Below are 27,555 nucleotides of genomic sequence, written 5' to 3'. Positions count from 1 at the left end.
ACCTCTCTTTGAAGTTCTCCAGCTTCCTTCCCTCCCGCCTGCAGGCTACGAGACTCTGAAGAGGGGGTTTGCTTCTTTTGATTTCTAAGGTGGCTAAAGCCCTCCAGCTTATGCAAGAGAGAAAAGAGCTGTAGCAATATTGTCTTAGTATTATGTGCTGGGGATTAGAGTTCACTGCTGTCCACTTTTTACAGACACTAAACCAGTGACTGTAACGACTCCTTTTCTATTTGGTACTACACCATGCTATATTACGCACTTTTAATTTACATCTTTCTATTTTCACAGGGGCACTCCCATGAATTTCAACTTGTGGTTCACTGATTCTAGATGAATAAGGGGAGGGTTGTCTTGAACTCCTTTGTTCACAGCTCACAGGGATCTCTTAAAAGTAACTTAGAAAAGCAAGTCTTTTGTCAACATGTTTGACTTCAGCACACAGGGCTATGCGCCTCTGCCAGTAAATGTTTAGATGATTAGCAACTTAAAAAAAATACTGTTCTAGGATGGCCACATTATCTATCCGTGGGCAGGCTTTGCTCCACCCGCATCACAAAAGGCTAAACCCACTGTCCTAGCTTTAAATCTTCTTGGCCAGGACTCTAAGATTTAATCACACACTATGCAACTGTAACAACATAACAGGCCCTCTTAGACTAGCCCTGTCCCAAGAAGTCAGGAGAGACTGGACTAGTATTAATGCATTTATTTTTGCTGACAAGACCCTTCCCAGTCAGTAACCTGCCCACTAAGATCACAGTAATGGGATTTTCTTCATGCCACCCCTTTAGCTCTGTACTAAACATAGGTATCGTGCAACAACATGCTTAACACAGAACCTTACATCTTGGCTCTTCCCCAAACCACTGTTGTCTGTACATTATTTTTTTTCTTTACTGTTTTCCCCATGAGTTAATACCCTGTGGCCACTGTTCCAAAAAAAGGAGGCAAAGCAAACAGCTGTCATGCCAATTAGTGGGGCTGAAAATGTGATATAAATGTTTAAATGTCTTTACATTGCCTGCTAATTGCAATGTGATGTCATGATTTTGCAGGCTTCTAAGACAACAACCCCCAGCCAGAACACGGTCAGGATATGAATCACACTGTGAGCAGAAAATACATTTGGACCTTATCAAGTAAAACTTAGGTAGCTTGATTTGTATGTGTAATCCACTTTACTCTGTAAATTTTTCATTGTTGCTGTTGCTGGCTTTGCATCTGAAATACAATGTTGAAATACAGAGCTGATGTTCCTTTTCTGAGATCTAGGTTTTTGGATTTCTGATCCTGAAATTCTGACCTGAATGATAAAGATCTCTAGCTTGTTGACATGGACAGAGATTTCAGAGGCTGGTTGCTCAAAGATCTCATTACATAAGACTGCTTAAAATGTCTCAACTTGCATACCGGAAAAAAAAAAGATGAATCATTACTCACCTCCTTTTGATCGTGTAATATACATTATATCCACTAGCTCTGGCGTGCACACATCCATTGACATCTAAACTCTAAGCGTCCTCCAGAAGGAGCCTAGCCTTTTTAACTGCCCATGAACAGCCCTAACCAGAAATGCCTGAGATTCCATTCTTTATACCACGATTGAATTTCAGGCACAAACATGACATCAGTGAGAAAAGATAAAAAACAAGCAAATGTCCCCTAATGCCTTTTTAGAGGCCCTTTGGTATTAAAATACCAATGACATATCAGCTATTATAACCACTAACGTTTGTGTAAAATAAGCCTTGATAAAAGAGAGGTAAATAACACTTCTGTGAATATTGGCTTGTGTTATTGCTTTCTATTCATTAATTTCATTTTCCAATTCCTTGCTTCTAAAATCTCCCAAAGGTAAGCATCTCCTCCTTTATAGCAGAGACATAATATTTTCTGGCTGCACATTAAACTGTAATGAAATCAAAGCCTTGTTGGGGCCTGCCACTCATATTTATGTAGTTGTGTGAATATGCCTCTGCCTTGTCTCTTTTCATTTGGGTCTAGCATCATGCCTGGAGTGTGGCATCCAGAGCTGTGTTCCTCCCCCTGCCTGCACTACAGTTCATCCCACACCAGCCCTTCGGTGACGACAGCTGCACCCACAGCAGATTTCAGGTGGAAGAAATGCTGAAGGTACTCAGCAATGTGATGCTGCTCTGAGACTATGGGTGGTACAGCACTATTACCAAACAGAAAATAAATAAAATATTATTTTAAAGCATGATCTGATACCCCCTCTTTTCCTTTCCCTAGAAACTGTTTACCTGATTTGAAAGCAAGTCAGTATCCACGCTTGAATCACCAAACCACAGCCTCCTAACATACCAGGCTGAGCAGGTCTTGCTGCAAGCACCAAGATTTCAGCAGTTCTCTAGGAAGGACAGCTGATTTATGTGAGTGGATCTGAATAATACGTTTGGGATGCTCTGGTGGGGCCGCAGGCAGAGCACACAACACAGAGCTGTCCCACCAAGCAAACTCCAGCTACATTTCAAGGGAGCAGCCTGGTATTTACAACTGATCTGAACTGAAATTCAAATACGAAACACCACCCCAGGAGAGCAGCCACCTCTGCTACAGAGCAGTCCTGCTTCCCTCTGACCACAGAACTAACAGCTTACTATGCCCTGCTTCAGATAGCCCACAGCAAACACATCTGAGATGAAAATCAAAGGAAAGAAAAAATACGTACCACGAGATCATTCCGTAATGTTAAATAGAAATGAAATGCTGTTGTGGTATAGTAATAGCTAGAAGTCTTTGCAGACCTCTGGAGATTTCTGGTCCTAGCCCCTGCTCAGAGCAGGACCGTATATAAGAAGAAAGGATTAGACACCCCCAGGCCATTACAGTTACAGCACAACCATCCCTGAAGCTCGAAGCACCCGAGGCAAGTGCGAAGTACGGCATTCCTCATGCTCTCTCTTCTGCTTAGCATGGGCTCCTGTCCCTGCCTAAGGGAACTCCACTCCCTGCTGGGTACTCTCCTTTAGGACTATGAAGAAAAGTTCCCATTAGCATCACTGCCAAGTGTCACGGCTTGGCGCTAGGCAAAAGTCACTGCTGGCACCTTGTATCATTTCAGCACACAGAAAACCAATCACAGCATCCCAGAGATGTACATCCATTGCAGCTGGTTTGGGGTATGTATGTATGTGTCTCTTACATCACCTGTTTCAGGCAACAAACAGCAATATGGCCCATCTGAGTTAATGTAGCAAGACGGGATGTACATTTTTCCAGTGAAAGGAAAGCCTATTATTCAACAACAAAATAAAAGGTAGGAATAATATACACAGGGCGTGGACTGTAGCTACGCAATAAATTACAATGCCCTTAGTTCAATGGTCATAAAGTTCCATTGAGGATCAATGAATCTTTACTGGAAACCATGATGTCCCAGTCCCTTTTCCAGCACTACCCTTAACTGGAATGTTGATACGCAAGTATAGAAAAGAATGTAAGCACCATTCTATGTTAGCTAATGTTTGCTCCAGTCTGACAACTGCTCCTTCCACGATCCGGACACAAAACACCCAGTTTAGATCAGTGAGGGGGAAAAAATAACTATAGAAGAAACAAGGAATAAGTCTTTTCTGCATATAAGTATTTCCTGCACATAAGTTTTTTCTGGTTACTGTTTGTCAGAGGAGTGGTAAAATTTGGAGCTGAGCCTGAGCTCTAACTCGGTTCACATAGGCTGCCTGTGTCATCTGGATGTGCCAGATCACGTCCTGGCAGTATGGTGGGTTGAAGACATCCTAAACTTGTTCAGAATTAGTATGGATGTTTCACTGGTGACCTGGGTTCAGGTCAGCACTGACTGACTTCATAGCTTCAGATACATCATGTAAACTTTCTCTTGCACAATTTTCTCTCCTAACAGCAGTCTGTTTTCAGTTCTATAAACTCTTTTAGAGCAGTCCAAATGCAGAGGGATACCCAAATCATAATACAGCCTTCTAAGAGTGATTTAACTAGGACTGTGAACAGTAAACGCCATATATCACAAACAAAACATGCCTAACCATCTTGGCATAACGGTATAAGAAATGACATACTTAAATATTGCACAGAATATTTCCTGTGCTGTTACTGGAAACTAGTAGACATACACCATATATTTTCAGTCTAAATACTTCACCAAGTAGAGGAATCAAAGATTACAAAATGACCAATGAAAATAATCTGTGAGGAGATGCACGATGGGGCCACAAAACTAGGTATCCAGACACGGTGACAGGGAAACATGGGTGAAATGTTTTTTCTATACCTGGGCTGGGAAGAAAAGCTTTCACCCACTGTATTGGCATCAAAAATACTACCTGGAACACCCCCTGTCCTCCAGATACCAGAAACCTTCAACCTTCCAACCTTCAGAATGTCCAGCAAACAGACTTCAGCTGGCACAATGTAATTTGGTCTAAGCATGACACAAGAATGAAGCTGCAAGAATTCCCTTCCCCTATTATTTTGTATTCACGCACGGTGTCAGACAGACAAGAGAGCAGGAAGAGAGACAGCTTGCATGTGTCTATCTTTCCCTTTCAATCTCTTTTACTCCCATATCCCTCCTGTCACCCATGACTAGCTTTCTGTCACTCCTTTTTTAATACACTCTCCAAGACGTTTTACAGTAAATAGCACCTTCTAACACTGGGCCAATTCCCCACAGTTTGGAAGAGACAACATACCATTTCATAGCTACTCTAACAATTCTCTGTGGGAGAGAAGGGTCAAGGCACTGCTCCTGCTCATATGCTGTAGCATCTGTCCAAAACACAGGAACAGCAGCAGCTCCTTTTCTGTACAAACCTCAAGCTTCAAATCCCAAAACAGGGAAAGGATGGGAAATGGGACCAAAACCACAACACAGTCATGATTTGTGATTGCGACACGGCAGACAAAAAAAAAAAAGAAAGAAAAAAAAAAAGGCACAAAAGAAAGCTGATGAGCAATACTCAGGGCAGCAGCCCCCTCCTATGCCGCACGCTGCATTGCCATCTTCCCCAGTCTGTTTTGTACAGTAATCAAAGGATATTCTGAGCCTCTCAAAATGCCATCAACCCTCATTGAGAATGAAATAGAGCACATCTTCACTGAAGCCTTTACAGCAGTAATCATTATAGCATGCTGGCCTGAACAGGGAGCTCTTACAGACAAAGATGGGTTTTAAAAATAAAATAAAAAAGCCTTCCTAAAATCTGAATAGAAACTTGATGATAATCTCCCAATTTTATTATGCAAGGGGGAAAAGAAACCCATAATTGTGCACTCTTGGTCTCTTATAGCAAAGAATAGGCTTCTTGATGAAACGCTGAGTTGATTTAGAGCAGGGCTTTGGTTCTGGTGGCAATAATACACTAAAAGAAATAACTATCCAGCTGATTTGGATAAAATAATCATTTTTTAACATTCTAAATCTAAACTTCATCTGTGCCTCCTCCCACTTCTCCCCACCGCATCTTTTGGAGAGTCTTTTTATAGCTTTGAGAATTTTTTTCCCCTCCCCTACCACAGCATTTAACAGGAAAGACAGACTCTTTACTGTGGCTAACAAAGGCCACTTTAGGCTGTGCTGGCATTTATCTCCATTGCAGGTATGTTTAGAAAGTACAGTATTCGACACGGGATGCTCCAGAGTCCTCCTGCCACCTTATGGCCAAAGCAGCATCACCTGAGTCCCATTGCTGTGGCTTGGGAGACCCAACTGTCACAGGCAGCCAGGTGTTTCAGTGACACCTCCTTGGAGCCCTGCCAGGTGCATTTCCAAATCATGGCCCCTTATATTTTCAGGTGCTTTTATTATTTCAAGAAAATCATACGATTCCTTAGAAATGCGTATTTTTCACCAACAATTTATGCTTCAAATCTTGTTAGCAAAGGAAAATTTTCTCCCAGCTCTCATAATTATTTCCTGACTCTTAGTCCACTTTTCCATCTACTGAATTACGTAGAGTTGTTTAGCTTGCTGTTTTCCAAGAATGCCTCATCAGTGCAGTGTAGAAATATTTATTACTTACTCTTTTTATATCTATTGACTTTTTTTCTTTCCACAAGAGAAAAGAAAATGGATCAGCTGTGAGCTCTCTTGACTGTTAACACAGCCAGCAGCTATTCATGGATTAAGCAGATGCTGTCTGATTTTAAACCAGTTTATATTAAAGCTCAATGAATTTACATGTCAAGCATCAAGGTTTGAAGCAATATACAGCTACAGTCGTTTCCACCCATTCCACTGAGCGTTCACTTGTGGTAGGTCTCCCCAGGAAGTACTGCGAGGTGGTGATTTGTTATTAAATATATCTTCAATTTCTAGAAACCAAAATGCCAACCAATGCTTTTAGAAAGTCTGACTCTAAATTGACATGCCTGAAGTCAGGAGACTGAATGTGACAGAAAAACAGCTAAGGCATTAAAAAAATTGTGTTTTAAGGCACTTGGCCTGCAAAACCATGAGGCAATTTGACAAGTTGGTCCTGATCATCTATTCAGGCTGAGAAGGGCTTACTCCTTGAGAAATACCACTGATTTCAGCTGGCCTGGTTGCAAAGCAAGAAACTAATTGCCATAATGCACTTTCAAAGAATTCTCTGTGAAGAGCCAGGCATCATCTAATCTCTGAATTCTCCATATGAATTTCCCTTCTTTCTACTTTGGCAAACTTCGCACATTTAAAAAAGATATTTAAATACTCATATTCTAAAGATTCATATTTTGTGAAAAGCTTTCCTTTTTCATGTAAATTATTGAGACTGAAATATTTTTTTCATCTGATATATTTTACAGTGTATTTTTGCATTTTTGTTCTTACTACTTCATTCACCCCGAGCAATGAAATTAGACTGACTAGCATCAGTCTGGGTTCGCCTTCTGCTTTTCACAGACAAAGATGGCCTTGTGCTATCTATCTTTCCAAAAAACCCACAAAAACCACCTAGAAACAGAGGCAGCAGAATTTCCCAGAAGAAGAAAGCTACAGCAGGCAAAATATTTGTGATGGTCAACTAGACACCAACAAAACACTAACAGCCACTGAGAATTGCTTAATGTAAAAAGCACAGCAGAACAGACAGGCACCTTCTACCACCAGGATGTCATTAAAACTTAGAGAAGCAGAAAATGGGAATTTGAGATCTTGAAAGCGAACTTGGTGGGACTTCCAGATTTACCCTAAAGGTTTGATGGCAGCAACTGCAGTATCTGGTACAGTGTTGCCAAGACTCTACTAGGAAAATACACAAAATGCAGTGTTTAATGAAAGTCATGTAGAAGGGATTAATACAAACTTTCCCAAGTAATCAAGCAGTTTTTCAAGAAGCAAGAGAGCTAACATAGAGTTGGCGTCAGTGTAATCTTCCGAAATGCTATGAAGAGCTTTGATACGATGCCTAGTCAATTTACAAGGTTATCTGTTCTGGCATTGGAGATTTCATCGCAACACTTGCACCAGGAAGTGAAAGAGTCTAGTAGAAAGGCAAAAAAGTAACTACTAAGATTTTCAGAAAGTTTTTGATCACCTTTTAAGGAAAAGGAACTAAAGAAACAGGACGGAAATAAATAAAAAAGTCTACAACCTGACAGACTGCAGGAATAAGCATCAAATTTAAGGAAAGATTTGGTCATATTATTTTCGGGAAGACATTGCAGAAGAAAAGGGTAGCAAACACCACAAACCAACCAAATAAAAAAGAGGCATCACTGTCCTTTAACAACACACAAATAGGACTATCCCACTCAACCCCATAGGCAGAGGAGATTCCTGATAACTGGAAGCTCCTTAATCTAGCACAGAAAAGGGTGCATGGTGGACAGTAATAGGATCCAAACCCTGCTAAAGAGACTTTTTAACGTTGTGATGTATTTTCCAACCCACTTGCTATAATGAAGACAATCTTTCTAAAAGACAAACTCTACCTCAAACAGGATTTCTGCACTTGATGCAGAAATTAAGAGACAAGAGACTCTGGCCTATGTTATGCCAGAAGGTTAGACAAAAATGCTTGCAATGGCCCCATCTAGCCTTCACGCAAATTATCTATTGACTTTAGGATGAAGTTGTTTTACTGCCATCAGCCCACCATGGCCAGGACACACCTGGAGAAACAATTTAGCTTGAGAGCTTGGCCAGGAATGGTTAACTGCATTTTCTTACAGAAAAAGAAATGGGGATCAGGAAGGCACCAACTGCTACTAAAGCCCTGGACACGAGGAGATTCATGGGCAAATCATGACTCCCTCCAGCCACCTTCTTTGCTAAGAGGAAAGGGTGCTATAACCAACTGTTAGCCCTCCCCACCTGCAATGACAGTAATTCTCACACTAGCTCAGCTGTGCCGACACACTGGGAAGTGCCCCTCCAGACTCTGACTGCTCTCCTAAATCCTCCCTTCCAGCTGTAACTGAAGACAGGGGTGCTTACAGCCCCCCACCTTCCAAGTTTGCTGTATTTCAGTATGTAAAGGAGGCCATATTAGACCTCAGATCTGATCTTCCACCAGAGCATTGCAAGTGCCTAAGAAATTCAGCCCCACTACTTAAACAAATCTAATAAAGTCACTTAATTCTGGTAGTGATCCCACTGAATGAATAGTCCCTACTGTCCATGACAGGCTTTGGAAGGAAAGATGCCATGCTGACATGAAACACATCTGAAACACCTAACAACCACCTCCTTTGTAATCTTGTGATTTGAAAATGGCTACCTTTCAAATTTAGAAACCAGAACAAATTAATCATAAAGATAGCTTCTTGCCTGCCTTCTCTCTGAAATAATCTTTTTATACACAGACATATACAGATGTTAGACTATGAAAGACTACCAGACCTAATGCCGCAACAGGACTGCCGCAATGGCATACCAGACACTACTCAGGGAACTGAAACTTGGCTTTTGGCATACGAATCTGCTTTAGCCAAGCAGAACAGTCTCCCTGGACGTGTGAATTGGACACCTCTGGGGAAAAAAAAAAAAAAAAAAAAGCGCTTGATATTTACTTGCAGAGTCAGCAGGTGCTTCCATGATATATAGCACATGGAATAAAATTACAGGGACAGTATCAGCCAATAATAAACAGTATGGACTGTTTTCAGCAGGAATTAGCCAAGGATTTAGAGCAGAAAGCATCATGGTGTACGCAGAGTGCTTTCTGTATTAGTATTATCTCTGTGCACACAGGACAGTACTTGTTACAAATACCTGAATGAATCATCTAATGGCTGTGAATGTAGGACACTTGAGCACTAGGCTGGGGTCCTGTGCTCATGGAAACGCTGCCTAGGATTCAGCTTATCTCTCAGAAGCACAGAGCTTCTACAACTCCTTATTTCTAGAATATCTCCAGACGATGGAAAATAAAAGCTGGAAAAGCCGAAGAGCTGAAATTGCAACTGAAGAATTTCAGATGCAATGAATGAATTCGGTTTAGCTTAGGATGCTAATTTGTATTTAAAAGTTGCATCAGTCTCAGGCTGGACTTCATAACAGAGGGCACCGTTATGAGCTAGAGCATGTGCAGGCTTCTGCTCAGGGCAGTACAGGTCCCAGAGACGTGCTAGTGTGAAGCCAGTATGGGTGTGATGGAAATGCTGAAGCCGTGCCTGAGCCTCCCAACTTCATAGATCTCAGTAATCCCTGGAGGAAGAAGGATGTGACACTTCCCAGAGAGCTGGAAACTCCCCAGAAGGCTTCCCTCTTTCCTTGTCTGCAGGTCTCTGCTATTATTTCATATCAAAATATGTTTTCCTCTTCACATGGGAGGGAGAAGGCAGGCAGTGTTTCATGCAAACCCCATTCAGTGGTGCCTCTCCCAGGCAACAAGCTGCAAGGATTTAGGACTGAGATCATCCTAGAGAGACTTCAGAGATTTCCTTAGAAAGTAAATGTTCTTACTCTTAATTCTCTGACTTCAAAGCATGTCAGGAGGCTCATGATCTACCTGCTTTCTTCCTGCAAACTTTTGTCCCCGTAAAGCTGTACCGCTGGAACATTCACCTAAAGCTGTCAGTACAACGCACCCAGAGAAGGAACACGATACCCTGCCATCACATAACCCACTCTTTCTTCACTAAAACTATAATCAGAACAACTAAGATGGGAATTACAGTATCTTTCATCCTTCTGATCTCTGAAAACGACATGAAGATCATGTAGCTCTTGTCTGTGTGTTTTCCTTCACCAAACTGCCTGGCAATCTCCCCATAAAATTCAATTTGCCAGACACAGTGAATGCAAACTACCAAAGATGTATCAATTAATTTGGCATCTATAGCTGCAGTAGCACCATAATGAGTTTGTGTAATATTAATATTCACTGCACCAAACAAGCATAAATCACACACTATCCAAAGGAAACAGAAAGACAGAATCAGACAACTGCAGATAGAGAGCTCTGACAGCATTTCAATTCTGTGTGATTCTTGCAGCTGACATCCATCTGTACTGAACTACGCACAGCAGATGCACTATTACCTTAAAGGAGCTACTGGGTATTTTGTTTCAAATCAACATGAATCTTCTTTACTGGAATAATAGGTAATGTACCAAGAACCTGAGTGCTTCAGCAAAACAACAAACAAGTACACAGCTTTCTGCACAGAGAGGAAACAAACGTATTACAACCAGAAAAAACCTCTGCAAAGGAAAGCAAGAGTGCTAAGATACTATGGGTCTCTTCACTTGGCCCCTGGCCCCTCCAGCAACATGGTGCTGTGGCCTTCCTGCAATCCAGACATACTCGCCTCTATGGCAGTACCAGCAGTACATTTAGTGGATGCAGAATTGTTAGCAAAGCTGAGACTGAAGCTGATCAGATGCTGGACAAGTCAAAACTCTACTGGTAATCCTGCAAGGGAAAGGAGTCAGTCTCCAGTGATACCAGAAAGTGCTCTTATAAATCAGCTGGTTGTTCAATGGCCAAACCTTTGCCCACCTCTTCTTTTGGCCTTAAAAATGACCCCTCTGTAAAGAGGCCCCTACTATAAAGAAAAACACTACGAAGATGGAAGGGGTGCAAAAATACAGAGCTAGTCGCAAGCTTTCTGTCCCCCAGCTGCCCTCTCTGAGGTTACCTGGGTCAGACAACTTGGCTCAGAATGTGAAAACTTTTGGCAAAGGGTAAGTCCAAATTTAAGTGTTAGACTGTCATATGATGCCAGAGAAAAATTCCCAGCAGTAGGAGTTACTGAAAGAAGGATACAGTCTTGCTATTGTCATTAAATTGAATTGCAAAGCAAAGCTCCCACTGACTTCAGTGGTACAAGATTACAGTCTCAAACCAAGATGGGAAATTGTGAGCTGCAGAGAGGAGACGTCACATCAAGAATGTGATGGAGTCTCTTTGTGTGGCAAAAATAAAGGCACTGGGTCTCTTTCTTCAGCTCTGCTGACTTCAAGGCAATCACATGTGTGTAAGCAGCTGCAACAGTGTGGTGTAAAGTTGGGCAAAGGCTGTGAGGAAGTTACTTGAATTTAATAATAATAACAATGATAACAATAATAACAATAATAAAAACAACAAACTGATGCTGTTTGCTTTTCATGAGCATGTTGGCTGCCCAAAGAGCACATTTTAAATTATCCTTTCAGAGCATTTACTCTAGGATTTTTGGTGGAATTAATTCCCTCAGCTGTAGTGGACTCCTCTGCTCAGCTGGCACTAAAGACAGAGGGCAAAAGGAACTGTTGATAAGGGAAATACATTTTCCTGCTCATCCTTTCTCCTTTAAATATACCCCAGTGTTTCCAGAAAATACGGAATTGAGATGAATATAACAAAACTTATGGGTCTGACTCTGTTTTCTCAACCCTATGCTGGTGTAAATGGTGGTACTCCACTGTGTAAAACTAAGCTACAGCGATTTACATCAGTGTGACAGTGAGTACCTTTCAAAGGTAACTATTGCTTAGTTCTTTTCTCAGAAGTTGGCAGCAAAGGAAACTGAACCGCTCCAGAGACAGCTAGAGGTTAAACTGACTTATTTCAGACCAACATCAACATTAAAAATTAACTCTTGTTGCCATAAAGAGAACATTTCTTGCATATTGCTAAAACACGCCTCATCTCCCCTTCATTGCCTTTCAAAGACACAGCAGAAATAGTACATGAATGCAGCTTAGCCAGTGGGACGACAACCCAGCCTTTTCCAAAGTCCTCTCTAGTCTCATATTCAAAAACAGTAGGAATTTCGTTATGAATTGAGTAGATATTATTATATATTATAAAAAAAATCTATTATTCTATATTTATTATTATATATTATTATATAAGATCAGATTTTGTCTTCCTTATTCCAGAAAAGCACCAATTCACTCAGAAGCAGCAAAAGAACTTCAAGCAGTGTATGGTCAGGGCATGAATACTGACCTGGTTTATACACTCTTAGCTCCTTCGCCTGCCTCTTCCCTGCCTCACATGGTGTAATCAGTTCAGACCAGGGTATGAAACTGGAACTACTCTGGCTAAAGATATTTATCCAAAAGGTTTCTAAACCATGAGGAATAAACACCAATATTTCAATGGGACTTCACTTGGTGTTTAAAATGTGACTTTCCACTGAAATTAGCATTGAGAGAAAACAAACAAGCTAGTGCCTAATTACTAAATACATCTGACGTTGTGCGAACGTCCTCACATCGGTAATGTATTCACCACCTCTTAGTTTTCTGAGAAGAGGTGGCACCTAAACTGTTAAAAGGATGAAGCCAAGCACAGGAATAGGCAGAGGTCAGAGCTGTGGGCAGGTTGCTCAGGAGTGAAAACACATTCTGGAAAGCTGAACTCAAGTCCCCACCTGCAACAAGGCTCCTGTGGCACTGAGGCTGAAGGCATTTAGGACAGGATTCAGTTCACCAGAGCTCACACAGCAGGTCTGAGACTGCTCTGGAGCTGTCAGTAGTTAGTGGATAAAGACACTTCCAGAAAGTAATGTATTGTACTGCAAATGTCCAAGGCAGGCAGCAATGATCACCCACTGGACACACCCCCTCTTCTCCAATGACAGGATGAAGTCTAGATGAAAAGCTTAGATTATATCCCTATCCTCCTGATGGTTAGAGTTATGTGAGCTGAATTCCACCTGAATACTGTGCCTCAGCTCCCCCTGTAAAATAACATTTCCTCCCCTGGCAGGGATATTACAAAGATCAACAGGCATATATCTGTGACATACTCAGTAAAAACACATGCTTGTGAAGGAGGACCATGAAAGCATCACATATAAACAGGAAAAGCGGCTGGGTCTGAAATCTGGCTCCAGACACAAAAGCAGCATTATCTATATATTCCAGCTGCTCTCACTTACATCAGTGCCAACCTGTCAAGGCAACAGGATTGCAGGGATGGGCGAATCAGGGCAATGCGCTTCCTGGCCAGGATGGTACGCAACTGAGAAACAACACTGCTTGACTTCACAAGCCTCAGCTGTGCTTTCAGGACAGGCAGTCGAGCCTTTGTTCACTCGAGGCTGAGCTATTAATTTAGAATTCACTGAGGCACAATGAACAGGGAACCCAGTGACAACATTTTTATAGTCACTCTCCTTACAATGGGAGCTTGTAATTCCCAAGGCAACTCTGGCCTGTGTTTGATTAGTGTACTTAGATCTAGACCTGTGCTTTTGTAATAACCAGCATTTTCTGTTACAGCTTGCTCTTACCCTGTTGGAATCAATTCTTGTCCTGGAGGTGTAGATGGGAGGAGGGATGTTGAAGGCTTGAGGAACAAGATACTCTTCAGCATCCATCATATCTTCCAGGTCTTCCTCATCAAGAAGGTTTTGGAAGAACTTGCTGTCATTTGGGCTTGGGAGCTTCATACGATCATCTCCCTAAACAGATTGTATTTGGAGAGGAAAACAGTCAAAATATGGATTAATTTACCAAACATGGAACTTCAGCCTTCCTCATACCCTGGCAGCCAGGCTCCAGGGACCACACATGCTGCTTTGTTTGTTCTAAAGCATCACATTCACATCATTTGTTTCAATTTTTTTACTGGGAATACGATGACAGAAAGGGAATAACTGCATAAATCAAGCAAAGTCATTTTTTGGCATTCTTGTGATTGAGCTTTTATTCTTTCTTCTTTCTTTTTCCCACACAAGCTCTGTCTCTGACCCAAGTTCTGTCAAGGCCTGATGTATTTTGTGAAATATCTCAGCTATTTAGTCTGACATGGGGGTGTGGAGGGGCAGGAATAGCGTGGAATCTGCTGTGTCTGGGTGTTTGCGTTATTTTATTTTTTATTTTTAGGGACTTAGAGGCTAAACTTCCCTCTCACCCACATGGAAAGTTCTGCAGAATTTAACAGAGCTGAAAGCAATAAAATCAAACCAGGGGACAAAAGCAACAACAATGATACATATTTTTATTGAAATAGCATCTACAGGCAAATCTACAGGCTGTAGAGACAAATGGCACTTTGCTTGGTGTCTTTTGAAACACCACAAAAGGCAGCCCATGCCCCAAACACCTTACAGCCCCATAGAAATGATGCTAAACTGAACTGCATGGCTAAAGAACGGCTTCCCACTGATGGCAGTGCTATGGGGTACATGCAGACTGGTTTAAAAACTCAACAGCAAGCTTGTCATTCCTTACTGCATTTGGGGGGAATGAGGAGTCACAACAGCAAAGATACCAGTGCAAATTACCCTTCTTTCTCCTCAAGAAGCACATGGCCTCTACTGTCTCCAAGGATCACTGGAGAAGCCTCAAAGGATGAAATACGCACCAGACTATACAACAGGGGAGGGAAGGGCAGGGGAGAGAAAGGGAAGGAAGTGGTATTTGGAATAGGAAAACATGCCTTGTCTAACAAAGTAATTTAATCAAACTGATTTTTGCAGAATCATTTGTATCAGGCTGAACTTAGAATTTAACAGTGGGGAATACTGCAAGAGAAATTCCACGTTCAGCACCACAAATCCTCTGGACTAGTATTTTACTCTTGAAATATATTTTACTTCTCCTCGAGCTGAAGGAGGGTAGCATACATTCACACTGTGTAGTAATACACCATGAGTAGGCTAGCATGTCTATGTAGTGAAATGAAACACCATACGGTGAGACTAGTGCTAGACCCAGAAGCAATCAGGAGATGTAAAGTGGCAGTGACTGTACTTCTGGAGGTTCTTGAGCTATGAACTCTTATGTCAGTGTGAAGTTAAGAACCAGCTGGATCTATCTCTGCCCATAATCCATGATGTGGAGCAGATAGATATAGCATGAGAGTATTGTTACCTGGATCGAACTATTTTAATGCTTTCATCTCTGGTGGTTCAACATCACCTTACTGGTTTGATTTTTCATTTTCATTTGAACTGGTCACACACTGGGACCATTTAAGGACCTTACCAAATAGTCAGATTCGTTTTCTGTGGCTTGAGTCTGAGTTGTCATAAACATATACACAACTCTAGGCTTCTGCAGAGTGTAGGAGTGAAAGGACAAAAATTTCCATATTTGCCTGTGCTCAGGACATACACAGCTCTAGCTGGTCAACAGATATGGCTATACTGGTACTGCTCTGCTGCCATAGTGCAGTTTCATGTGATTAATGTCCTGCCAGTGTGGTCTATCACAGGGACTGTGAGACAGTACAGAGCCTACACAGCCTAAGGAGGACACAGAGGGAAGCTGCTCTCTAGGATGAGATGCCCCAATGCAACACAACTCCCCATCTTCTCAGAAATCTTTATCTTTAGGCTATGAAAAGAAACTTTCTTATGACATCAGCAGTGCAGGGAAGAGTCTCTTCAGGATAATCTGCCAAGATCCAACCCAAGCAACTGCAGAACCAAGCAAGTCCTTGGTCTAAAGTAAGTCCACTCTCCACTGATGGATAAATCTTGTCCCCAGATTCAGGAGAAATTGCAAAGCACTGAGCAGCTTGCAAAGCCAGATCTTTTGTATATGTGCTCATAAATACAAGCTTAGGAAATAAATTTCAGGGGGTTTTTTTTCTTTTTTTTTTCTTTTTTTTTTTTTTTTCTTAGATATTGACACTGGCCATTCTACTTCATTCTTGTACAATACTGTCGTCACTGCTTACTTAAGTTCAAGGGCACCTTGAACACAAGAGATACAAAGGCAACCCCCTTAACAGTCAGGTTTGGCAGACAGTATTCTTTTTTTTTCTTCCCTCCGATGCTGCAGAGTTGCTTACCTGAATTACTAGGTATCTCTGAGGGTCTCGAGCCATTCTAGAGAATTCAGCAGCCAGCTCCTTGAATTTTGGCCGACTGTCAGCATCAATCATCCAGCCTGGGGACAGATGAAAGATGACAAAGAAAACAGTTAATTGTCAAGGGAAGAAATTATTCCGTTTTTAAAAATGTTTAAAAAGTTTGACGTCCTTGATGTCCTCAAAAAGAGCAGCACAGAAGAATGGAAAACTAGAACCCTATGGTGCACCTAAAATGGAAAACATTTGGTCTTGGCCAGAGAAGGCTAGATTGTTCCACATTGCATGGATTTTTTCTTAATTTGCTCTGAACTCCTGCTCCCCATTCCCCAAAACAGAGACAGCAACAATGTCTTGCAATTCTCTGTGTCTGTCATGCCTGTTTACATTGTCAGTGCTGACCGTCTTTTATTATAGATGTGTCCAACCTCAAATATAATGAATCTGATCTCATCTGAGTCTAGTGGGTTTGTTACAAAGTTACTACTAAATACGATTTTTCTTTAACTGACCTACTGTTCCACAGTGACTTAGATTAAAAAGAGCTATTCAACAGATCTACAGGATGACTGACCTCACATCTGCCTTTCCAGTAATTCTGCATTCATGTGTCTGCATCATTAACACAGACCTCACACAAGCCATTAGATGCTACTTTAATTGAGTAAGGGTGATTCTTTTGTCCTTCACTCTCCAGGAAACATTCATTAGAAACAACAATCCTCAATCCTTGCTAATGCTTTCTGCAAAACAAGGAAGTAGTATAGGCAGTCCTCATCAGCGACTAGTTTATCTCAGTGTCAGCTTTTTCTAATAGAAAATCCTATCAGCAGCTTCTCAAGAACATGTTCTCATTTGCTAAGAAGGCTAAACAAAGCAGTCCTTATCTCCTTCATGCGGTTTAACTGAAGAAGTGACCAATGCAGGAAAAGCAAAGCTACTACAGCTTAATAAGAATTTCACACAAACATTACAGCACTAAGTCTGTACATCTAGCTGTAGTCATCTCTTCCAGAATACCCAGTCTACTAGGACTTCCTTTTGTTCACTAAGATTCGCCTCATAGTCCTTAGAAACCCTATCAGATGGAACATTTTTGCACTCAACCACCATGAACCTCTTGCACTATTCAGCCAATTTCCATACCTGCATGCACACTGCAACTGTTTTCAGAAGATATGTTATTTACCTATTAAAGTTTTATTTTCTTTTTTTCCCCGTGGTTTTGTGTACGAAGCAAAGGGATAGAACTATATAAGATGAATGAAATCTCTGTATGTTAATCTCACTTAAATTAAGTTAGAAACACCAGAGAGATGTTCCTAATTCTTTTTAAATTAGAAGCATAGCCTTGGAGGATACTGTCACTAGTGTGGGTATCTTGGTGATAAAAGGGTAGCAAGAAACATGTGCAGACTGTTTTCCTTTTTTGCTAAAATAAAAAATATTCACAAATTATTGTACTGGACTAAGAACGATAAAAATTGATCCTCTCTGTGGCATTTCTTGTATTAATTTAATTTTACTTATTATTACTATTGCAATCACCATTCCTGTTACTAACAATAAAACAGCCACGCTTTCTTCCTTCAGTATTTGGAACCAGCATTTCTCCTCACAACCTTTACTGGCTGGGTATCCATGTACCATAATTATATTTAATGCTATCTTTTTTAACATCAAAATCAATTGTCATGGAAATGACAAGGGTTTACAATAACAATCATACAATTTTGACTTCACAGCAAGAATACGAGATACCATCTGACAGTAATAAGATGCTGAGCTAACTCAACCCTTCACAGCTAAATTAATATCTTTTGCAATTGCAAAAAACGTGCATACAGTATTTAAATGGGATTTACACTATCTTTAGAAGCTTTTGTTTTGAAGCAGCCTGCCCTATTATCCGGGATTGTCAAGAGACTACAGGTGCAAGTTCTAAATCAGTGTCTCTCTTGCAATAAGCATAGGGATATTAAAAGTGATAAATACTTACACTTCACCATCACCATATAAACATCAATAGTGCAGATTGGAGGTTGAGGCAACCGCTCTCCCTTCTCCAAGAGGTCAGGGATCTCTCGAGTTGGGATTCCATCGTATGGCTTCCCACCAAAAGTCATAAGTTCCCAGATAGTGACCCCTAGACAGAAAAAAAGTGTTAATATTTGAAGTCATACTAATCAGATTCCTTCACAATTTCTTACAGCATGGTATACTGGCCCAGTTCTGGACTGCAATCTCTTCTTTATTACCAGTGCCTGTAAAACCACTGAAGTTTGGTCTGTCATTTCAAGAGCTTCAGAAAATGGTGAAATAGCACTTTGTGTTAAACTTCAAAAGCAACTTCTCTTATTTTTATTGGTCTAAGAAGCAGCATGATAGATCTGAGGCACAAGAGAAAGGTCTAAGAAAAATAAACAGTGGTAAAGTAAATGGATGCAATAACAAAAGAACGCATCGCGCTCTTTTATCATACCAAAAGGGAAAATGAATGGCTGATGTACTCTATTAAATGGGAAAAAACCCAGATGTTCCCTAACTTAGAGCATCAATTTCCTACAAAGGTACAGCACTGGGTAACATTATGTCATTGTCTTCGCCTTGTAAGTCATTCACAGTCACTTGTATTATTTTTTTCCTTAAATCACCTTATGGATTTGAGTTATGGTAGTGCTGGGCTACAAAACCAAGATCCTCTTTTTAAATAGCCATAGGATTTGTTTTGGCATCGGAGCTGGAAATAAAGATCATATATCATATGTAACAGAATTTGTCCCCGAACAAAGTCTTAAATACTGAAAATGCTGTTCTCACACCAGTTTCTTTAACTTTTATTTTTATTGCAAAGGTCATTTTAAACACCTCTCCAGATCAGTAACCATGTTTACCAGCTGTCATACTAATGTGAAAAGTGATGGGCAAAATTACCTTATGTATAAAATGTATTTATTTCACCCTCATTCACCTCTGTTGATACTCAATAACTATAACTTCTCAATTGTTTCTGGTCTTGCCCTTCCTGATCATAGATATTCTGGGCTTCCTGTCTTTAAAAGGAATTTCATAAGTGGAGGTATATTTTTTTCAAAGTGGCACAGGGCATACAGAATTTGAGAAGAAAAGTAGTTTTACATGATTGATTTAACTCTCATGTTTTCCTCAGCTGAAGAGAAGAGGGCAGCTAACCAGTCACAGCAAACAGTGTCTTTTGCTGCTACCCACAGGTAAAAGTGAGTAATGAATAGAATTGTGCACCTTTTTGTTTCAAAATGATATGGCAACAGGAAACGCAAATAGGAGTCCATAGCCCTAGATACTGCTGGAAAATTCCACTTACAAAGGTACACATGATTTTATTTGTAATAGCTATACTAGATAAGCAGGCGGCATGTGGCATAACAGCTCATCTGGGTAACAGGATTAACAACAGTAATTAACTTCACACTTCTCAAACGTGACTTTTTTCGTGTGTGTGAAGTCCACATGAACTGACCCATCTAAGCAATTCCCAAGTTATCTGTGAAATAAAATGGATGCTTGTTTCAGTTAGCTTGGAGAGCTTTTCTCTTTTCTTTCTCTTGCTGTATTTGCTCTATATTACAACAAATTCCTTTTTATCTGACTGTAGGTACAGGAAGTCCTATAAGCCTGAAAATGTTTTGTGACATTCATGGCTTTTAGAGTTAAGATTTTCAAAGGACTACTGAAAATTATGACCTGCAGCTGTATTTTTATGAACCTGTGGCTGAGCTGAAAGAAGCCTTCTTCTGCTGTACTAATCAGCCAAACTGCTACCAAACCAGACCTTATGATAGTCATTCCAGTAAGGATATCGTGATAATATTTTAGTGAGCAGGAAAGTAACACACAGGAGACAAGTAACAATTGCTGCTGTCCAGAGCTACACAAAAAAAAAAAGGGGGGGGGGGGGGGGGGGGGCAGGGGGAGAAGGAAGGACAAAAATCACTGGAATTCACTCCTGTAGGGAAAGACAGTATCTTTAACATAGTAACACAACTTGGTTTAATGCTTTACAAGAGACAAATTTTTAAACTAATCACAAAAAGATTTACCATAGCTCCAAACATCACTCTGATGGGTGAATTTCCTGTAGTGTATGCACTCCAGAGCCATCCACTTAATTGGCATCTAGGGAAAGACAAGAGAAATGTGACCTTAGAAATATAATATTATAATCGATATAGATAGATCCTGTATGCAGACACCAGCTTCCTCCCTGTTTCCTTTTTCAACTGCAAGCTTAAAAAGAAGCAACGCTACCCAGCAGAGGAAATCATTGTTCCTGCTCTCTAGAATGGGGCTTTGCCTCATAAAACATATGGAGGTGAGAAACACGAACCAGCTATCTGCAGAACTCATACCACCCAAGCTTTACTGATTCAGATGTAGTGAAACAACTCAGTTATCCATCATACCTGTGTGAAGATGGAACCAACACAAAAATTATTCTAATTCTCCTAAATCTGAAATGCAGCAGAGAAGGTGAAATATAGAAGCTCTTTTGCCTCAACAGTTTGCAAAACAAGACACTGCTACCTCAATTGCTTTCTAATGAGGCTAGTTAATAATGCAGTGTCCATAATACTTCACAGTCCACATAATCATCACCAGGGTAAACAGGCAATGGGAAGAATTTACAGTGCTTAACTTCTAGCTCCCAATCCTCATTAGGAACTCAGCCTTGTCAGTTCTCTATATCATTACTTCAGTGAGTAAAGTTGCTCCTGAAAGCAAGTCAGAAGTCCCAAGTTAGCCTCTGGCTGTGAATGTCCCTTCACAGGAGAGGGGAGAGCTCGCTTCTGACAGAAGGATATGTAGACAAACACAAACCTAGGTTTGGCATAAGGGTCCACCCTCTTGAGTTCTGTTAAAATGAGATTCATGGTACTTCCAATTCCTGAGCTGAGCCTGTGAGGCACAGTCTTGCAGTCCATTAATTTATAATGAACAGACACTTAACAGATTTTCACCTGGCACGGACTTGTATGGGTCGCCTCTAATTTGAAACTATGGAAGATGTACCAGAATGAGCCAGAGAGACAGGTAACTGCACACAGAATCTGAACAGATGGTGGGTGTAAAAGCAGAGGATGTGTCTCCATTGAAACCCTCATGAAAATACCTTCAATGAAGTTGAATAATGAACACAACCTATACTGTTATGGCAAAAATAGCACTTTTTAATAAAGGCTGGCTTAGCAATTGCAAAGACAGTTCATCCTCCTCCACTAAACTCTGCAGAAGTGTATTGCTTTAATTCCCACTAAATATGACTAGGTCATTCCAAACGTGAACAACTGCTGAAGGAGCAAAGCTGCATCGTTCATCCCAGGATAACTCCAGTTGAAATCAATAGGTTGAAATCAACTCAGGAGGCCCCTAGCCCAACATCAGGCTCAGAGCAGGTTCAGCTATGAGGTCAGACCAAGTTACTCAGGTCTTTATCCAGTCTGGACTTGAAAACTTCCAAGGATAGAAACTGCACCACCCCCATGGGGAACCTGATCAACTGCTTGACTATCCTTATGGTGACAAAGATTTTCCTTTTATCCAGTCTGAATCTGTCTTAGCACGCTCACAATACAACTTTAAGCTGCAAATGTCTTCTGGATTTCACAAGACACTTCTCTGGAACTGGGAAGTGATACATCTGACGTGTAAATCCTGCTCCAGAACTCCCAGCAGTGTGATTGGCCTCAGAAGTCCAAGGCACCATCTAACAGCTGCCAGGGAACAGCTGGTTTGCAAGGACCAGCTCATTTTCTGTCATTCACTCGCTGATGGAGGGAAGAGGCAGAGGGGTTACTGAAGAGGGGATTAGAGAACTGAAGGAATCAGGGAAAACTGCCAAAACTCCACCTTCCCTGCCAGGAGGTCTTTTTACTGGGGAAATGGGAAAGCACTGGTGACTCCTTTTCAAGCTCTTCACCTCATTGACTGAAATGCCAGTGTAATCCATGCAACAGCTGCCAAGGGCAGCAGCCACACAAATAAAGCAGCAGCCCATCCAGGAGAAAAGCACACACTGGCAACAGCTGTTTGTCCCAGACAAGGGCATAAGTGAGCACAGAAAAACACAGATAGCAAGTAGACAGAAAGCAAACAACGTTCAGCAAAAAGAATGACAGGAACAGCAGAATCCCTCGGGATTTTGTGACAGGTTGAAATGTGGAATTTCAAGATGTTTAGGGAGCAGCCAGCAGCAGTATGTACTTACAGCCTTTACTTACATCCTTCTGAATTTTAGAATGCATTAATCTGAAGGCATTAAAAATGAGGTGAGGCACTATATAGATGTTACGTGGTAATACTGAAAAGTAATACAGGAAAACATCTGGTTTCAAAATTATCCTCAAAGTAGCTTTTTAGTGACCTCGTGTTCAGCACGGTATTGGACACTTGGATGCAAGAAATACTATACACAGGCTCTTCCAATGGGATAGAAGAGGTGGCTCTTCACTGGGCGTATGTAAATTCCCATATGCTACAAATGCAAACATGTCCTGTGGCCTGCCTTGTTGTTTTCTGGAAAATTACTTGTCTGGGAAAATGGGACTGCAAGTTATTGAGGTCCACACTGACCAGAAAAAGGGGTTTGGCAGGAATGCCCTAGAACATCCATCACTGATGAAACACTGACTTCAGAAGTCTTCAAAAGAAGTCACAAAATGGAGCATATGAACAAAGCCTAGTTCTGAATGTGAAAACTGTTCAGATAATTGTATTTCAGCAGCTGAAGAAGCTCACTAAGTGAAAAACAGTGGCTTTTATGTGTGCTGTCACAACACAGTTCTTCTAGAAGACAGGGCTTTGCTAAGTCACTGACAGAATTTCTTGCATAGGTAATAGTCCTGTAGGGATACACTGCCCTGAAGAGTAACTTCAGGAGGTTTGTCACATTTACTTCCAGACACATTCAGTACTCACCTTCCCTCCATCAGCATTATACTCCTTTTCATCCCCTTCCAAAAGCCTGGCCAAGCCAAAGTCAGTGATCTTCACATGGTTTGGTGATTTCACCAAGACATTACGGGCTGCCAAGTCTCGGTGGACAAGTCTCCTCTCTTCCAGGTACATCATTCCCTGAAGGATAAAGAACAGCAAAATCATCTTAATGAGTTTTATATGATCTTTTAGAACTCTTCATTGGTGACATGTAAACTTTCTGGTTCCCTTATTGGTATTCACAGTAAGAACATGGCCCAGAGGGCAGAAGTTCAACACTGCCCTTGCTCTGAGCAGGAGGTGGGATTAGACAACCATAGGCTCCTTCCAATATGAATGATTCTATAAGATTCTTTAGTAATTGCCAAAGAAAAAAAAAAAAAAAAAAAAAAAAAAAACAAAAACGCACATGGCTATCTCCTTTGCTCCGGCAAGTTTAAAATCTGGAAACGTGAGGACAGAAATATTAAAGCCCTGATTTTTCAGACAGGAAATCTGAGGACCATAAAAAAACCCAATCAACCTAGCCAGAGCCCCACAGAAATTAGGCCAGACCAGGAAATAATCCCAGCTCTTCTACATTCCAGACAAGTGTCTTCAATTCAGGATGAAGCTTCTTATCCATCTCCAAATGCTTTTAAGTTGGACACATATTTTCACTACCCTCAGTGGCTTAGAAGGCAAACTATGCTTCACTCCAAGTGCTGCAACCCATTTGCCTTTTCACTTTCTTAAAAATTTTGCATGTACTGTTATTATAAAAAACTAGAACAATGGCCATTTTTGTTATAAGCATATATATTCTGTTAGAAGTACTTCTGTTAACAAGCCTAAGCTGCCTAGCCTTAACCTTATTCTTACTCTGATGAGAGACTAACCATCTACCATCAGTATGGAAGTTTACTTGATGGTTTGTGACACTCAGATGAATACCAAAGCTTGATCTTATTAATTATATGACACACAAAGGATAGTCAGGCAGGGTTACAAGCCTATAATTTCATTAAAAGGTATTTATGACATTAACCATCATTATAAGAACCTACAGATGAAATTACACACTTGATAATTACCCTTAAGGTATCTCTTAATGTATTAGCTCCATATAATATATATGGTAATTTTTAAAAAGTCATTGCTGAATACCAAATAGATCATATTATCCCATAATACAGATGATAATTCAGAGAGTCACAGGTAGTGATTAAAATAACCAGATTACTCCGTGTCATGGGCCAGATTTTACTCCCTTTCAGAGCATAAGAAACTGACATGTTTGTATCCCCATACTGCATATGAGTAAGGCATCACCCACTGGGCCAGAATGTAGCCCTTTCCTGGCAGAAAGTGGTTGTCTTAACAAAAAGCATCATGTGGAGCTCTGAACTGCTGTGGCTTTTAGATGAAAAATTTCAGTGAAAACACTGCTAAAAGGTTTGAAAATATGTGGGAGAACACTTGGCATAAATACTCTTTTATATTTAACGTGGTAGGCTTTGCTGCAGTCAACATGAAGGTAGTTTGAAAGGGGACACAAACTCTTTGTCATAAAGTAAATGGAATTATTTCTTAAAAGCACTGCTAGTTGAAGCACACCCCCTCCTACCAATTGCAAATCAATACTTTTGGCTCTTGAACATCAGAACTGTATAAGTCTTTGAAAACATGATTTTTTCCGACATCAAATTAAAACCTGTAGAAAAAGGACAAATAACTCTCATAGGTCTAACAATCATGAGTCACACAACAAACACACCATGAAACCAGAGGCACTGTGACTTAGCACAAGAATTGCCAACCAGAAGGAATCCAAGCAGGAAAAGACAAGAGAGTAAATAGCAATAACACTGTGCAATAGAGGAAAAGCAACCACAGAAGTGGCCCTGTAAAATTCAGATTGGGAAGCCATATAAATCCTGTGTCACATCTCTAACACCGAACAGTAACCAGGAAGGGCTTCAGGGCAGTGACAAGATTGCTCATGACAAGTACTCTGGGAAGTAGGTGGGCTATAGCAACCTCCCAGTCTCATTTCCATCCCTTCACCTGGGGGTCTTGCAGCCAGTCTGCTGAGATGTCTGCAGGTAGGTGTCAAACAACCTGTCTGGACTTGCCTCAGAAAGCCACTGAGAGAGCACCATGCCCGTGCTGTGTTGGGCTGAGCACTGCACGCAGGCTTTGCAAGCTTTGTGGAGCAGCCTCTGACCCACAATCATGCCCAGTTTTGCTGCTCTTATGAGAGAGTGAATCTAATCTTAAAGGTGGCTTCAAGGTGCCCTTAAATATACCACAGTCATTCCTCAGACATCAAACATTATACTGATTCTTTGCAGTTCCTGAAAGCGTTACCCTTGAAGCCAGGATTGCAGTCATGTGCAGACAGGAGCCCTTGTGCTTCCCCCAAATACTTCTCTCCTGCAGCTCACAATCTCTTCCTTTACATTCCACAGCGTCAAGCACCTCTTTCCACTCTTGCATATCTCACTGAAAAAGAGCTCCTCCCCAAACAAAAAAAGACTCAAGGTGCTTCTTATGTTTCCATTCTACTTAGTTTAGGAAATATTTCAAATTTTTAGAATGACCAAAAAAACTTCTAAAACATCATACATTTGAGATAACTTCCAATATCCTTATTTGGTCAAAATTCTTATAAACCTCAGAATAAGAGGGGAGAAAAGAAAGGTCCAAATCTGCAAAAATATCTTTGTGGGCAGAATCTGATGAGGACACAAGAATCTAGAGAGCTTGACGAGAGAATTCTGTTGGTATCAGAATACATTATGCCCAAATAAACCTGTCATTTTTAATAGATTAATTTGCACCTGTCAGCACTGAAATGATATGAAGATATCACAGATTTCTTTTGGCAGAAATGAAGAAATAGAATTTCTGTCTTGTTAAAATCAGAACAGATGACCTGTACAAAGGCTTTAGTCTCCTGTCTTTAGCTAATGATGGCAGGAATGGATGGTAAGGCAGCCAGAAGCATCCTTCATTGGAATAGTTAAACCATCAAACCCTTAACCATGCATCCTTAGTCTTACTTTACTTTCTCTACATATTTAATTTCCAAGCATTTTTTAAGCATGTAGGCTAACACTTCAGGATGTTTCACTGTTTATTCTACTCATTTGTTTCCATGTATTTCAATCTCATGCTATTACTTAATAGCATCTTAGTAAGATCATGTTTTATTCAGCCTAACCTCATATTCTCTTATGAACTAGAAAGATGTGTAATCACCAACCTGAATATTGCTCCTAACCAATACCACACTTGGATTTCTTTTCTATGCAGAAAGAAGGTAGAAATAGCTGTCTGTGTATCATTGTACTTACAGTTTACCTCAGCTCTGTCAAGCTTCTCAGGGCTTTTTCACACCTGTGTTACCTGTGGTGCTAAAAAAAACCCATGTAGGGTTGACGGCTACAAAATCCTCTGCAAGTCATGGACCTGCAGAAATGTACATCCTCTTAGGAATACCCACTGTAAACATGTTTGATTTTCCTGATATCCTATTAACAACTTTTAAAGGTGGATGGCAGAAGTGTAAGAGAAAAAGTATATGTTTTAATAAATGGGATTATACAAGCAGAATGAAAACAATCTAAAATTGTATTCACTGCAACAATATTGTCTAAACAGATGCTATGCCAAGAATCATCATTTGAATGCATTTTTTTAACCTGCCAGGAAAAGTGCTCTATATGCATCTCTAATCTTTTCTCCCTGCATTACACAGCTGCTGCCATCATCATCCACCAAGCCCATGATCAAATACTAAGAGGACATTTTATGAGAGTTACAAGACAAAACTACAAGTAACCCTAGACTGTGACAACAGAAAGAGATCAATTTGTAAAAATGGCACTTTAAAGCCTGATCCAAAAGACACTATGCTGTGCCGTGTGCGGTGCAATCTGTGAGGCTGGGGAAATGAATCAACTTTCAGGACGTGTCCAAATTAGAGTTACACAGATCCCACACAATTATCAAAGTATAAAACATCTAGTTCTAAAGAAACCCCACACTTTAGTCTATGTATTAGAACATCTACAGTAGGAGGGGGTCTTCTATGCTGAAGCCACTGAGAGGAAAAAGTTCAGCATTAAGCCATTAAGGATCAGTTGTCCCATTATCTCTAAGCCCAAATTCAAGTCACACGAGCACAAGAATCAGCCATCACTGATACATCCTCATCACAGTCACGACAGAGGTTTCCTCACAGAGAATGTCACTAGAAATGCAATTACTGCTAGGATCCCTGAACATAAAATCACTCTCTGAATCAGCACCTAAAGCTATTAAGAAGTCAAACAGCCACTGCAAACAGCTGTAACACAGAGCTGAGAAAGTCCCTTCGGAACTTCAGGATGAGCAAGAAATACCCTTTTATCTT

General features: G+C 40.7%; 1 protein-coding gene across 6 annotated transcripts in view; it reads right to left on the bottom strand.

Moving 5' to 3' along the window:
* The window catches only part of ERBB4 (erb-b2 receptor tyrosine kinase 4), a 640,461-nt gene that overhangs the window by 16,124 nt on the left and 596,782 nt on the right, over positions 1 to 27,555 (bottom strand). For all 6 annotated transcript variants that reach the window (XR_013930080.1, XR_013930081.1, XR_013930082.1 and 3 more), the window contains exons 21-25: positions 23,139 to 23,294; positions 20,264 to 20,339; positions 18,184 to 18,330; positions 16,167 to 16,264; positions 13,657 to 13,827 (exon numbers count right to left, since the gene is read on the bottom strand). Coding sequence is in view for 2 of the 6 variants with exons in the window: in XM_080399817.1 (XP_080255943.1) it covers positions 13,657 to 13,827; positions 16,167 to 16,264; positions 18,184 to 18,330; positions 20,264 to 20,339; positions 23,139 to 23,294 (648 nt within the window). In the remaining 4 variants the exon portion in view is untranslated. The remainder of the gene's footprint in view (positions 1 to 13,656; positions 13,828 to 16,166; positions 16,265 to 18,183; positions 18,331 to 20,263; positions 20,340 to 23,138; positions 23,295 to 27,555) is intronic.

This window comes from Falco punctatus (genome assembly GCF_963210335.1).
Source record: "Falco punctatus genome assembly, chromosome: 8".
Taxonomy (NCBI): Eukaryota; Metazoa; Chordata; class Aves; order Falconiformes; family Falconidae; genus Falco; species Falco punctatus.
Note: the sequence above shows the minus strand (reverse complement) of the source record. Positions and strands in the feature narration are given on the sequence as shown.